This window comes from Podarcis erhardii (genome assembly GCF_964252035.2).
Source record: "Podarcis erhardii genome assembly, chromosome: 2".
NCBI lineage: Eukaryota > Metazoa > Chordata > Lepidosauria > Squamata > Lacertidae > Podarcis > Podarcis erhardii.
In genome coordinates this window covers 45018489-45032556 of record NC_138498.1, presented here as the reverse complement: position 1 = coordinate 45032556, position 14068 = coordinate 45018489, and the positions used below count along the sequence as shown (strand labels likewise).

The window sequence follows — 14068 nt, the reverse complement described above, 5'->3', positions numbered from 1 at the left end:
GTCGCCATGGGTGGGTGGTGGGTCAGCAACACTTTTTAGTTTATTATTTTGAGTCATAAACTAATGCACAATTCACATAAGTGACACATTGTTAATATCACATTCTTAACAGAAATTGTTAATACATGTTTAATTTGTTGTTTACAATAAAAATATTGGTACCATGGTTCAGTTTTCAAAATGCTCTACTCTTAACACCTTAACATATTGACTATCCTTAACATATAGTTCGAGGCTTCAAAGCATATACATTTCAGTAATCCCTGAGTGTCAGCCAGGTGCAAAAAGTGACACCCAGACTTTTTGAGGTGCTCGCAAATGGAGAATCTTTAAGCGCAAAATGCACCTGATGCCCTGCTAATTTCGAACCCCTGTCCTGCAAAACAGATTAGACTGAGAAATAGTGATTGGCCCAAAGTCACCCAGTGACTTTTGTGGCAAAGCAGGGATTTGAATCCATGTCTGCCCAGTCTAATCCCAACGCACTAGCCACTGCACTGGTTCTCACCTTGCTTAGTAACTGCCCTGTGACTCCCATGTTGAGAGTCCCACATTGTTAACCTTCAGCCAGTCACTGAAATAAAGAAATGAAGGCTAAATCTCAGTGATATTTCCTATCTAGAAAGCAAATAGTTTGAGGCAAAAATCAGTGGCATATCAGCCTGAAATGATTGAAGAGAAGGCTGAGTGTGTCTTGTATCACAGCTTCTCCAGTATGTTATTCTGCTCTGTGCTATGGCAGCAAAGCACTTATCCACCAAGGAAGTCCCTATGGGAACATGATTCTGCTCTCAGAGTAATCCAGTGTTAGCAAGCACATGAATGAGGCTTCAGTTACTCAGCCGTGGTTTGTGGAACTATTCACATTCACCTAGTATTTTTATGAGCTAACACATTTCACTTCTCTGATTTCTATGGATACACTTATCAGAAAAAATAAGATTTCGCCCATCAGTTTCACCGCCTGGCTCTCACAAAAGCAAGTTCACTTTTACCCCCAAGAGATCTCAAAGTTGCCTTGCAAGCAGAGATCATCTCTCTCTCTCTCTTTCTTTTTGGAGAAATTTAGTGAGCAAAAGGCCAATTAAAATATAGCTCAACTGACAGCCTTAACTTCAAGTCCTGGGCCTGGATGCTAGCTAACCAAAGTAAAAGTAAGTCAGTGAGCAGTTTCACACAGGCTTATCACACATGTTAACAACTCAAGGGTAGGAAACCCATTAACATGCTTCTGCTGGGATTGGGATGGGAGGCAATGTGTGGGAGTACCGTGAGACTCATAACACAGCAGCTGCCCACAATTTCTCACTAACCCCCAATAATATCATGGAATCAAATGACCAAAGCTTCCATCAATTAAGAGTTTCTGCTCAATAAAGCAGGATAGCTTCTGTTGCTACCAAATTCCTTACTCCTTTGGAGTTGTGTGTTGTGAAAGGTACCCAAGGGTTAGGCCCATAGCAAAGATAATAAGTCAGAAGTTCAGCCTTGCAGATAGGTACCAACTGCTTACAGCCTACAAGAAGTCTGATCAGCCTGTGTCCTTGGGTGGCTTGAGTAGCAAGTCTGGCAAGTTATTTCCAGAAATGACTTGCCTTAAATGAAGTAGCTGTAAAGAGTGAACACAGAGCCTCCATATTCAGAGCCAGTATCTCTCTAGTTTAGCAGGTGTTAGGGGACAAACTTCAGAGGAAGGCTCTCTCCATGATGCCCTGCTTTGAGCTTTGTGATCTCTGTTGGAGGCAAGAAACTGGTCTAGATAATCATGTGCTCTAACTGAACTCTTAACTTAGGAGTAGTGAACTCATAAACTGGAAAATGCATGAATAAACTTTTTTTTTTAAAGGAGTAGTGAACTCAGTGGTACCTTTTTCTAAGTAAGCACTAAAAGGATTGGGCCATGCAGATTAACAAGGAAAGGCATTTTCTCACGAAACCCAATGCTTCTGTTAAAGAAGCGCTCTGAGAACCTTGAGCGATTTAGTAACCTCAAAAAGTTATTGCCATGTATCTGAGGGAGTGCAAGCCTGCTGGCACTTGGGCTGGTCTCTTCGTTATGCAGGCAGCGTAAATCTCAGAACTTTTTGTGTTTGGATACTTTAGTGACAGTGACCATAGCACAGCTCAAGAAGAAGAGTATTTTTGCTTCTGTCTCCCAGGCTTAGAAGTTACTATTTAAGATTGTTAATTTCCTTGTTACTGACAGACACACACACAGATGCTGTAAGTTATTTAAGAGGATAAGGCAAGTAGATGTTAAATTTTGTAATATGAGAGCACCAGACTTCACCCCCTGCCCCCAAATGATGCTGACTCCAGCCATGGTTGCAAAAGATAATTCAACAGCCCTTCATATTTCCTAGCTTCTTCCTGTCCCAAGTTCCTTTCTGTGTATATAAAACCGAAGTCTGTCACAGCAACAACATAAGATCTCCCTTGACTACACAACCTTTGTGAGTATAAAACAAATGCCTCACTGTTTCACCGACACAACACTCTTCTACCTTTCTTTCTGGCAAAGCCAACAGGAACCAAATTAATGCGTAGGACTTTGTGGCTTCCTTTTACACTTGAATCAATACAGGAACAAAAGTAGTAGAAGCACAGAACCTGGAAAAATAACCAACCAGCAGCAGCAGACCCTGGTTACTGAACTGCCTCTTGCCTTATTTGTTTATATGTAGACAACCTGATCTGTGCCCATGAGCTCATACTGAGACATTATAGGGCCACTCAGAGGCTTCACTCTATTAATGTTCTTCATCCAAGACTCCAAACACACCTGTATCCTCATTGTATTCTTAAGATCATCCTTCTTCCGGACAGACTCATCCACCAAGGACAAACTATGGTGGCTGGTATTGCCAGGTTTAAATGCTTGGGATGATGGAAGGATATACAAGAGCAGCCTTGTAAGTAAGTTTACAAAAGTTACTATTGTGCAATTATTATTATTTATTATCCTACATATCCATGCTAGCCATGGAGGAAAAGAGTCCTCCTCTACGACCAACATCAAAACTCAGGCTTCTAACCTCTTAGCAGTCCGGGTTTATTTTTTTATTTTTTTAAAAAAACCAACAAGATCTTTCTCTCATTCATCACCCAGTGAGTTTCCTTGTTGGCCACACAGGAAGGGAAAACTCTGCCAGCCTGTTTGAAATTCCTTCTTGCCTAAGAAGTCTGTATGAGATGTGTATATTCCATCACAGGGAAGTCACAAACATCTCCTAAAGTAAATAATCTTGTTTTTCTTCCCTGTCAAATTCCAATATTCCTCCTCTCTCTCTTTTTGTTTGTTCATCAGGGAACAAAGCCAACTTCCATGCTCCATGTTTTACCTCAAACTATTTTCTTACATTAAAAAAACTGTACTACTCTTGCATAACCATATTATTCATATGTTACAGCAGAATTCTTCTAAGTGTCTAGGCTAGGGCAAATGTACACATGACCATCTTGGGTGTGCCCAAAATCTGCTACAGGGAACATTAACTGCTCAGCTTATTAATAAGGAACCTGCTCTTGTATTCTTTTCAACCTTCAGCAATCCCAGGACTACGGACTCTTTCAGCAAAATGACACACTACCCCGATCATCTTAGACGGCTTCTGCCTACCGGTATATTTCTATCACTCATAAATTGCTCTTGTCCTCTTTTGAACTTACTTATATGTTGGCTCTTTGTCCTGTTTCTGTAGCAAAGCAGTATCACAGGGCAACTGTACCGTGGGGGTAGGGCAGTTGTGTTAATTTAATAAGTGAATCCATCAGTTATAATAAGTGAAAGAACAAAACCGATTTTCCAATCTAGCTGTGATTTGCAGAAATGACTCATATTCTCACCTAGGTGTTGGTTATCTGTTCCAATGGCTCTCAGTAGGTTTACTTTCTTCTCCTGTGAAAGGCCTTCTATACTCTGCCCACCCCTGCATCTTTTCCAGTTCTACAATTTTAAGATGAAACGGCCAAAACTGAAAATCATATTCAACATACAAATGCATCTGCAATTTATTTTGGTAACATGCATCATTATATAACCATATTAACACATTAAGCTCTCTCTGCCAGCACTTGGCCCTATAGCCACTGAATAGGACAATACCCCAGGCTCAGATAGGGTTGCCATCAGATATGCCTCCTTACAATGGAACGTCACATCCCCAAAGATCACAATGGATGCCGGAGCCCGCTAATTTGGAGCACTGCAATTTCATAGAACTAGGGATTTAAATTCAACACCAAACCAACTATTTATTGCTTTGACTATCAGAAAATTTTCAATGAACGTGAACAGAACACACAAACCCCTCGAGACTCATTATAGTTCAGGTAATAAGGTTCTAACTAAAAACTACAACACCACCAACAACACTGCAATGATACATGCAGTTGCCACAACCAGAATTTACCATGTATATATGAAACCAATAACTGGGAGAGTTTTTATACATTTTGAATTTGTCCTCCATACTCTGCCCTCTGTCTGGAAAGCAGGAGGCAGGACAGAGACTGAAGCTTTACAGCTCAGTGGAGGAAATAGGCAGGGAGAGGAAGAAATGAATGTGCACTGCAAAATGCTTCCCCCTTGGTTCAGCACTGCAGCAGTCTGTGTCCCTATTAAAGTGGTCAAAACCCGATCTTTCTAACCTTTGACCTATGGGTCAGGATGCAAATAGTTGTTGATTAAACAGTAAGATCCCTGACAAACAGGCTACTTCTGTGATAATTAGGCTTACAGGGACCCAGACAGCAAGTACATAGTCCAGCAGCCTCCCAGTGTCCTTATTCTCCATGAGACAATAAAGAGGGAATCCAGAAACATGGGGCTGGATGGGTGGAAACCACCAAGAGAACATAATTCTTAAAAGGAATCGATTCACTCCTGTTACATCTCTTAGGATAAATAATCCAGATCACCAAGTGTTTTTCCTGTGTATCCACCCCACTCCTGCACAGTTTTTCTATCCAGTATGTGTAACCATACAGAGTTAAGGATCCAATACTGCTCTGCTGAATATCTCCACGTATGTAAATGACAAGTAAGTTTTCATACATGAACTGGAACTGAACCAGTTGGTTCAGGTCTGCTGAACCAGTTACTCAATCTTCACCTGCTTGAACCAGAACACTTTCTGTCACAGATGAACAAGAGTTAAAGCCAAAGCAAGCAGGGAGGTGAGGCCGGGGAGAGCAAGGCAACAGTTTGACTCCCTGCAGCCCCATGCAGAACAGATAAATGGCCAATCTCCTAGACACAAGAACCACCAACTCAAAGTGCCTCTGTCTTCTAGAATTCCAGCTTATCTTTTTGGCCCTCATCCACTCCACCACTGTACCCACAGAAGGCTCCAGATGATGATCATGATTCTATATTACCCTTCATCTGAGGATCACAGGGAGGTTTACAGTATAAAAACACAAAAATACATAACATAATGACAAAAAATAACCCCTTCCCACAGTTTAAAAGGCATAATTAACCAAAGAACTGATAGAAAAGGAACTTTTTCACCTGGCCCCTAAAGATATGTAATGAAGGTGCCAAGTGAGCCTCCCTGGGGAGGGCATTCCACAAGCGGGAGGTCATCTCACAAAAGGGCTGTTCTCATGTTGCCACCCTCTGGACTTGCAGAGGATGCATATGAAGAAGAGCCTCAGGTGATGATTGCAGGGTCTGGGTTGATTCATATGGGGAGAGTCAGTTCTTGAGGTGCTGGGGTCCTGAGCCATTTAAGGGTATATAGATCAAAACCAGCACTTTTGAATTGGGCCCAGAAACTAATTGGAAGTGCTCAAGTCATTTTGCCCCTGTGAGCAACCTAGCTGCTGAATTCTGCACCAGCTGAAGTTTCTGAACCATCTTCAGAGGCATCCCCACATATAGCATGCTGCAGTAATCTAACCTAGAGGTCACCGGAGCATAAACAACACAAGTTAGGCTATTCTTGTCCTGAGAGGGGTGCAGCTGGGCCACCAGCCAAAGCTGTTGGAAGGCATTCTGTGCCACAGAAGCTACCTGGCCTCAAGCAACAGCAACGGATCCAGAAGTACCTCGAAGCTGCATACCCACTTCAAAGGGAGAGTAACTCCATCAAGATCAGGCAACTTCCCATCCATCTGGCCTAGGGAACCATCCACTAACAGTGCCTCTGTCTTATCTGGATTGAGCTTCAGTTATTGGCTCTCATCCAGTCCATTAGCAAGGCAAGACAACGGTCCAACACCTCCACTGCCACACCTGCAGATGTGTCATCAGCATATTGCTCACAATGTACTCCAAAACTCTGGATGACCCCACTCAGTGGTTTCGCATAGATGTTGAACAGCATGGGGGATAAAATCAAACTCTGAGGAACCCCACATTGAAGGCTCCACAGGGCCAAAAAGCACTCCCCAAGTATCACCCTCTGGAAATTACTATCCAAGTAGGATTGGAACCACTCTAAAGCGGTGCTTACCTCCCCTAACTTGGACAGCTGTTCCAGAATGATACCATGCACAGCTTCTACTGACATAGATGTTATGGAGAAGTAGAGCTACAAGTCATTAGTATAGTGATGGCATGACTTCACAGGGTTTCTGCCAAGCTCAGGGAAGATAAGCTCAAATCTGCAAGTAGAACTATACTGCTGTCAGCCCTCACTGAGTTAACAGTGCCATCTCTCCTCAGTGTCACCTTTCCTCATTGCTGAAGAGGGTGCAAGAAGGATGGTTCCTTAATTCATCTATGACTGTCATGCCCCAGGGAGTAAATCTTTTGACAAGAATATATTTAGAATAATAGCTGATATTTGTGCCATCTGATCATCCCAGACTCAGCATTAGCCCTCCTGTCCAACCCCTTACAACAGAAGAGCTCAGTGCTACACATGGATCTTAAAATCTTTCTGCTGATAGTGGCATAAATGGAAGTTGCACAGCACTTGGCCTCTTAAATCAGATTTACAATTAAGGGGTATATATCAAAGGCACAGCAGACAGTTTTCTCTGAGAAATTGACCCAACACTGCAACTCAGCAGGGGTCAGACTCACCAAGACCATCTCACTGACACCTGTGTGCCATACATAATGTGAATGGGTTTTTTGAAAAATATGATCTCCCTACTGATTCATCAGGAGGGCTAGTGAGTCTGCTGGAGCTCAACCAACACCTGTTTAAATGATTGTGTAAGTCATAATAATTTTGTAAAATGACCACTTCTGTACTCTAATTGTTTGCTTATTGTTTGTGATGCTCATCTTTATTTTAATTTATGTATACAGGAAAAAATAAAATAGATCCAAAGCAGCAATCCTGTGAACATTTACTTTGAAGCCCCATGTAACTTGGCAAGATTTACTTCTGAATAGACAGACATGCAGCTGTTCTACAAGAGTCTGTTATCTGTTTGTGCAGAACTTATTAGAAGCAGAACTTGGTTTGGACTGTGGCTGCAGAATATAGCCTTGCTCTAAACAACACTGCTAACTATAATACACAGCTTCAAGTACCAGTAAGGTAATCTTTGGAGAGTTCCATTGTCTGTGCACCATCTCCCTCCCATTAGTCAGACCTCAGTTGTGACAGAATATTCTTATTAAAGCCTTAATCTATATAAGATGTTATTGCAATTTACAAGAGGACCTAACTTTTAGAGGCCCTTCTGAGGAGCTCAGTTAACAATGTATACAGTGCCATATACCTGTGGTATTCCTCTTTTCAGAGCCAATTTTGCTGCAAAGTCGTCATGCACTATTTTTGAATAGCTCACCTGCTTATGAAAAGTAACACTACAACTCTTTTCTGTTGTGAAGTCACAAGTTGACAAGACAACAATTGTGTCCTCTGGTAGAATAAACTTGGCACTTAGAAAGGCCAAATTGGAATCCAGCGAGAGAGAGAGAGAGAAAAGAAAAGACTTGAGAAAACAAATAACATATGGTGAGCTATTCAGTGGCAACTTGTTTACAATGTTCATTTATCAGGAACATACTGCACCACCTCCACAAGTATCTTCAAGAGAACAAAAACTATCCTCAAGTCAGAGCCACATTGTGACCTTCTCCTTCCCTTACCACGTGCATAAGGAGTTAACCTAAGTAAAATACTCATAATCCCACCCCTTCCAAAACAACCATTGAAAACTTTAATTCCCCACCCGCCACCCCAGGAAGTTGTAAACCAAGTCTATGTTTGGGAGTAAACTCCCATTAATCTCAGCGAGAGAGTAATACTGCAATTTCCGAGTGAACGTGCACGCCAAAACAGTTAATAATCCCTCCCCCCCCCCCCATTCCCAGCCTGGTCTTTTCGAACCAGTATCGATCTTATCTTTTGCTGCCCCACAAGTGAAAGTTTCTGAAGTTTCGTTTCTCGAACTTTTCCCCTGAAACCCCCCCCCCCATTTTTAAACTCTGAAAGGTCCCATTGCAGGAAAAGGAACATTTTGCCCCCTCCCCACCTCCTCCCCCCGCTGGAAGAGGAGGAGGAGGAGGAGGAGGAAGGGAAGCGCCCCTCCTCCTCTCCCCTGCCGCTTTCTTTCCGCGCCCCTTCCCCCACCGTGCCCCCAAAGCACCCTCCGAAAGCCACCGAATTCCGGGTTTCCAAGCCAACCGCCCGGCCAGGCCTCTTTCGCCTGGCAACGCCAAGGGGCTCCCACTGGAAAGGGGCTCCCTCCCACCTCGAGGGTGGCCCCGCCGCTGCGCCCTTCCTCTAGGCAGCCGGGCCCGGGGGGAGCGAGGCGAGGAGGAGCAGGACAAAGCCCCCGCAGGGAACGTCGGGGGATTTCGGACAGGCCTGCGGAGAGGGGAAGCCCGCGCCCTCCCGGCCAGCCAGCCTGCGCGGAGGAGAAGGCGCAGGCCGGGGAGAGGCAGCGAGCGCCACCACGTTGCTTGTGAGGTCCGGGGAGGAGGAGGAGGACGAAGGCGGGGGGGGGGTAAGGGGGACACCCCCCCGAAAACACACACACTTTGCTAAGGGGTCGCCGACTGCAAGGAGGCCTAGCAGGGGAGCCCAGGGGCGCAGCTCCTCTCTCCCTCCACACCCCGAAGGCAGGCGCAAAGGTCCTCCCTTGGGGTCCGGTTTGGGGTGCAACGGAGGGAGGGGGACGGAGGGAGGGTGGGGGGAAGAGAGGGACGGGGAGGGCTGCTAAAGGGGGCCTCTCCCACCCCGGGGGGGGGATCGGCGCAGACAACAGCTGCTATTTTAAGGATCCCCTTTTCCCCACCCCGCCGCCCCCCTTGGGCGAACCCGGCAGGTTAGAGGGCTGCTTGGCGAGGGCGAGGAAAGTTTAAACACCCGGGATAATGGGGGGAGGGGTGCATGCATTGGAAGGAGGGTGGCGGGTGGGTGCCCCGACTTCAAAGTGTGGGGCGGGGGGCGACCCTGGAGTGGTGAGGTCTCCTGGAAGGGAGGGGGGCGACGTGGCTCTCACCTGCGCAAAGAGAAGGGGGGGGAGAGGAGATGTCGCTCAATGGAGGGGCTCTGCTCCCCTAGCCCTCCAAGCAGCACTAGCAGCAGCCATTCATTGTCAGCCTAGGCAGGCTCAGCAGAGAGCCGAGCTGGTGGATGGAGCAGCCTGCGAGCCGCTGTAGTGCTCTGCCCAGCCAAGCCAGGCCTCCGTCTCTGCGCTCCCACAGGCCTTGCTAGCGGAGCTCCGAGCCAGCTCCTGCTCCCTCCCTCCCTCGCCCCTCCTCTCCCCTTTGCCTTGGAACTGGGAAGTATTTGCTTCTGAACTTGCCAGCCAGCCTGACTTTACTCGCTTCCAACTCTCGGAGAACAATCTCCCAGGAGCTGGCGGGAGAAGCTCTGTATTTAACCCAGGGAAGTAAATGTTCCAATCTGAGGATCCGCAATTAAAATAAATAAAATTTAAGGAAAGGGTTTCAGGATGACGGGCAGAGTCCTCCCCGATTTGTGCCTAGAGGCGCATAAATTTCACCAAGTTTGATTCCTGTCTCCAAACTCCGCCAACGAATGAAAACAAAAGGGAGCTAGCTTTTCTCTTCCCGCACCGTTTGCCCGGAATTAATTCTCAAGTCAACTATATACAGCGTGAGTCACACAGAAGTTTCCCAAAAACCTGAGTCAAGTCATTCACTTTATCCTGACTGAAACAAAATCAAGCTTTCATAAATCCTCAAATCCAAAAGACTTGTCATTAAACGGAGTTGGATAACGATAAAAGTTCAGGCTTTAGTCTTGGAAGAGGGAACAAAATGTTCAAGGCACCTAGCAACTCCCCAAAGTCAACACTGGGATGAACTCAGACAAGTGGGGGGGGGGGGGAAGGAGTTGAAAATAATGTCATATTCTGTAGGAACATCTTTCAATACGAAAGAGAAAAATAAACTTAAGCACTTTTTCATGTTTTGAAGACATTCTCATAATTTTCTGATACAGAACTGAGCATTTAAGATTGCCTATTCTTACTTTTTCTCCACCCCGAATTCCCAGGTGCACAAACACAGTTGATCAAGCAAGTCCTCTGTTCTCACGCTCAGCTGGGGGAAAAAAGTATAAATATGTAACTTCTCTTGCTCACACACATCATTACGCTTTCATCTCCCTTTTGCCGCTTGTCTAAAAGTAGAATGCAAGGCTTGAGCAAGGACCCGTTTGCTAATGTTAAAGTGCTGTAAACACTGTCATATAGTTTCAAAAGGAAGCTAGTTTTCAGTGGATTAGGGCAGTCGCAGGTGCACAGCTTGGAGGTACTTCTGCATCTATTGCTGTCACAAGGCTCAGACAGCATCTGTGGTGTGGAGCACATTCCATCAGCTTTGGCTGGTGGCCCAGCTGCACCGCTATCTGGAAAGAGATAAGCTAACTTCTGTTGTCTATGCTCTGGTAACCTCTAGGTTAGATTATTGCAACATGCCATACGTGGGAATACCTCTGAAGATGGTTTGGAAACTTCAGCTGCTGCAGAATTCAGTGGTCAGGTAATGGGGCAAGATGGCTTGAGCATATTACACCAATCCTGGCCCAACTGCACTGGCTGCCAGTTAGTTTCTGGTCCCAATTCAAAGTGTTGTTATTTGATCTATAAACCCTTAAGCAGCTTCAGGACTGCAACACCTGAAGAACTGACTCTCCCCATATGAACCAACCCGGAACCTGTGATCATCATTTGAGCCACTTCTGTTAGTAAGAGCCATTGTGATGTTGTCACTAAACTTGCCAACTCATCACACAAAGGTGCCTGGCCTAATTCTGTGCTTTTAGCTGCAGCTTTATCTGTAGAAACGAACAGGTGCATTTTCACAATATGCAGATGAGCATCATAACCTGCTGTTGGGTGGAGGAACAGGAACCAGAAAAGAGTTGGCATTATTAGCAACACCTTGGAGTTACATGGTGACCTTAACTATGGAAGACTCAAATCTGAACTCCACTTTGACTATAACATTCTCTGAGGGAATTTCCAGGCTGTTGCTATTTTCAGGTGTGATTGAATCACATACCAGCAAATTCAGGTTGTGCAATAAAAGTTGATTTGGAAGTCTTCCACAAGAAACCTGCTTCCCCCAAAGATCAGACATTTTGAGATAGGAAAGTGATGGGGAGGGAAAGTGCACTGGACAGTGTGAGAAAATTCTTGATGCAACACCATCTAATCCACCCATCGGATCAAGGGGCAACATATTCTAGTATTTGGCCTCCATTTGTGATCAACCATATACCAGGTTGAAAAACTGCTTATAGGTAGACAGGGTTGTCAGATACTCATCTTAAGATGGTAGCTGTAGCAACCAGGTTAAAGTCATCCAGTGAACTTCATTATTGAGTGGGGATTTGAACATCATTCGTTCAATATGGGGTGCTAGGGGAGGGGTAGTACCTTTGGTGGGAGACATCATCCTTACCCTGCATTCAGCTCTCACCTGTGGCTCCTAGAAGCTGTCAGATGCAACAGTGGCCACACCCCAGGAACAACTTCGACTGGCTGGCTAAACCAGGTGAGTTAGGGACTTACCTTGCATGCAAAGGCATGCTCCAGCAGATCGAGTGGATGAGACCAATAGTGGGTCCAGCAGTCAATAAGACGGTTTCTGCACATGCTGTAGAGGGAAGTCAGGGAGTAGATGGGGCTTATCAACCTAGGAAGGTATCCCATCTAGGAGAAGGAAAACACTGATCCTAAATCTCTGCTGTCTTGTGGGATATCTTCAGGAGAAACAAAGTATAACAACAAACCCTACATAAATCAGGAGTCCCTAAGGCAGTTGAATGACGCCTTGGATGCCTCCTGGCAACTCCTGAAGCCAAGTTGGTGCCAAACATATTGCTCTAAATTCCTTTGGACCACATAAATGAGGCCAAAATGGGGGTCTTGTCTTCTGGGCAGCCCATACACACTGGCCCAAAACCTCCATACACACTGCCCAGGCTTGTGCCCTGAAGAGGTCACTTCAGTGTCACTAATGCAGCGGTTTGACTTCATCCCCGGAGGCATAGTGCATTGTCTCTTGAAACAGATAGATGCCAACAACTTAGAGTAAGTACATTGCACAAAAATGGCTCTGAACTGTGTATGGGAAAAACAGTCCCTGCTTGATTTCTGCATTTAATCCACATTACTGCATCCCTGTGCCAGGAAAAACCTTACCTGCTTATTTTTTCAGTATGAGATTGCTGCTAAAGGAGCAAGAACAAAAAAAGGTGGTAGCTAAGTGTAAAGGAAGATAGGCTTGCATACTTTTAAATAATTGTGTAGAAGAGGCAAGTTCAGCATTGCAAGACACACCTGCCCAAATCCCTCCTTCTTTACAGCTATTAAAGCTGCAATCCTATGTGTGTTTATTTGGGAGTAAGTTCTACTGAATGCAGTGGGATTTACTTTGGAGTAAACAAACATAGGACCAGTTTGTAAAGGTATTGGTGTGCTCCTTTGCATCTAAAGATCCTTATCTTCTTGTCTACCTGATTTGTATATATAGATAAACTTGACAGGATATTGCAGCATATGTATAATGTATTACTGTGCAATGCATGTAAGGATATCCGTGCAAAGAACAGAGCAATGTTGCTGGCCTTGTCCTTGATGTTATCTGGCTAGCCTAGCCCTGCCCATTGCCTGCACAGCGGGCAAACATATGAACAGAAACCCCTATATTTAAGGGATGGGATGTGGGGCTAGCCCTGCTCTCTCTCTCATATGTGCTAGGAGGATAATCTGAACTGCCCTACTGAGTCCTAACACTGATGCTGATTAGCCTAGAAAATCTCAAGTGATCTACCAAGATATCAAATATATTGCAAGCCACCCTGAAAACATGCTTATTAATATTTAGATTGCTTATAAATCTTGTTAAATAAATAAAATTAACTGCTTCATAAAAGATGGGGAATCCTTAAGTGACTTACCTAAAACAGTGTGAAATATTTATGAAAAATACAGATAAAATCTGTAGATTTTAAGAACAAGGATACGTAACAAATTATACGTCTGGGGAAGCTTGCTGTAACCAGTGGCATAGCGTGGGGGGTGCAGGGGGGGCCGGCCGCACCGGGCGCAACATCTGGGGGTTAGGGTTAGGGGGCGCAAATCCACGGGTTAGGGGGCGCAAATTACTTGCCCCGGGTGCTGACAACCCACGCTACGCCACTGGCTGTAACTAAGAAGTCTAATCAGCATAGTGAGGATGCCCAGCCTGGTGTTAATATTATTGTTTTCAATAAATTGAAGGTTAGCATATATATTGTTATTTAAAAATATACAGAGAGATATGTAGGCACAGATCAGCAAGTGTGCATAGCCACCCTCAACCTTGATGTACAATTTAGCTTCAGTCAAATAACCTCAAGGTTATTGGTTGGGTGTCTTCCCACTCTGACCCCCAGTAAAGTGTACCCACCCCTTCCTTGAACTCACGAGGCGGAGGACTAGAAAGTGGATGCTTTTATTGAACTGTGGAAATCGCAATATGTGAGCTTGGCGAAGTGCCACAGTCCGACTCTGATTAATGAGGTGTTTCCAAATCCTTGAAAAGCGCGAAAGGGACCTACTAACTGTCACCACTCTCACTTATCTTGGTGTAGAAGTTCGCCACGTTGTTACTTTTGACTCTTTCAGACGGAGT

At 44.9% G+C, this 14068-nt stretch overlaps 1 protein-coding gene across 6 annotated transcripts in view; it reads right to left on the bottom strand.

The window, feature by feature from the left end:
* The window catches only part of NACC1 (nucleus accumbens associated 1), a 30264-nt gene extending 19987 nt beyond the window's left edge, over nucleotides 1–10277 (bottom strand). The window contains exon 1 of one of the 6 annotated variants that reach the window (XM_081846377.1): nucleotides 9418–10277. Coding sequence is in view for 4 of the 6 variants with exons in the window: in XM_081846373.1 (XP_081702499.1) it covers nucleotides 509–538 (30 nt within the window). In the remaining 2 variants the exon portion in view is untranslated. Of the gene's footprint in view, nucleotides 1–508; nucleotides 599–8543; nucleotides 9028–9417 lie in introns of those variants that run through there. The other 5 variants (XM_081846378.1, XM_081846373.1, XM_081846374.1 and 2 more) reach the window with 5 other exon arrangements.
* Nucleotides 10278–14068: the final 3791 nt, after the last annotated feature.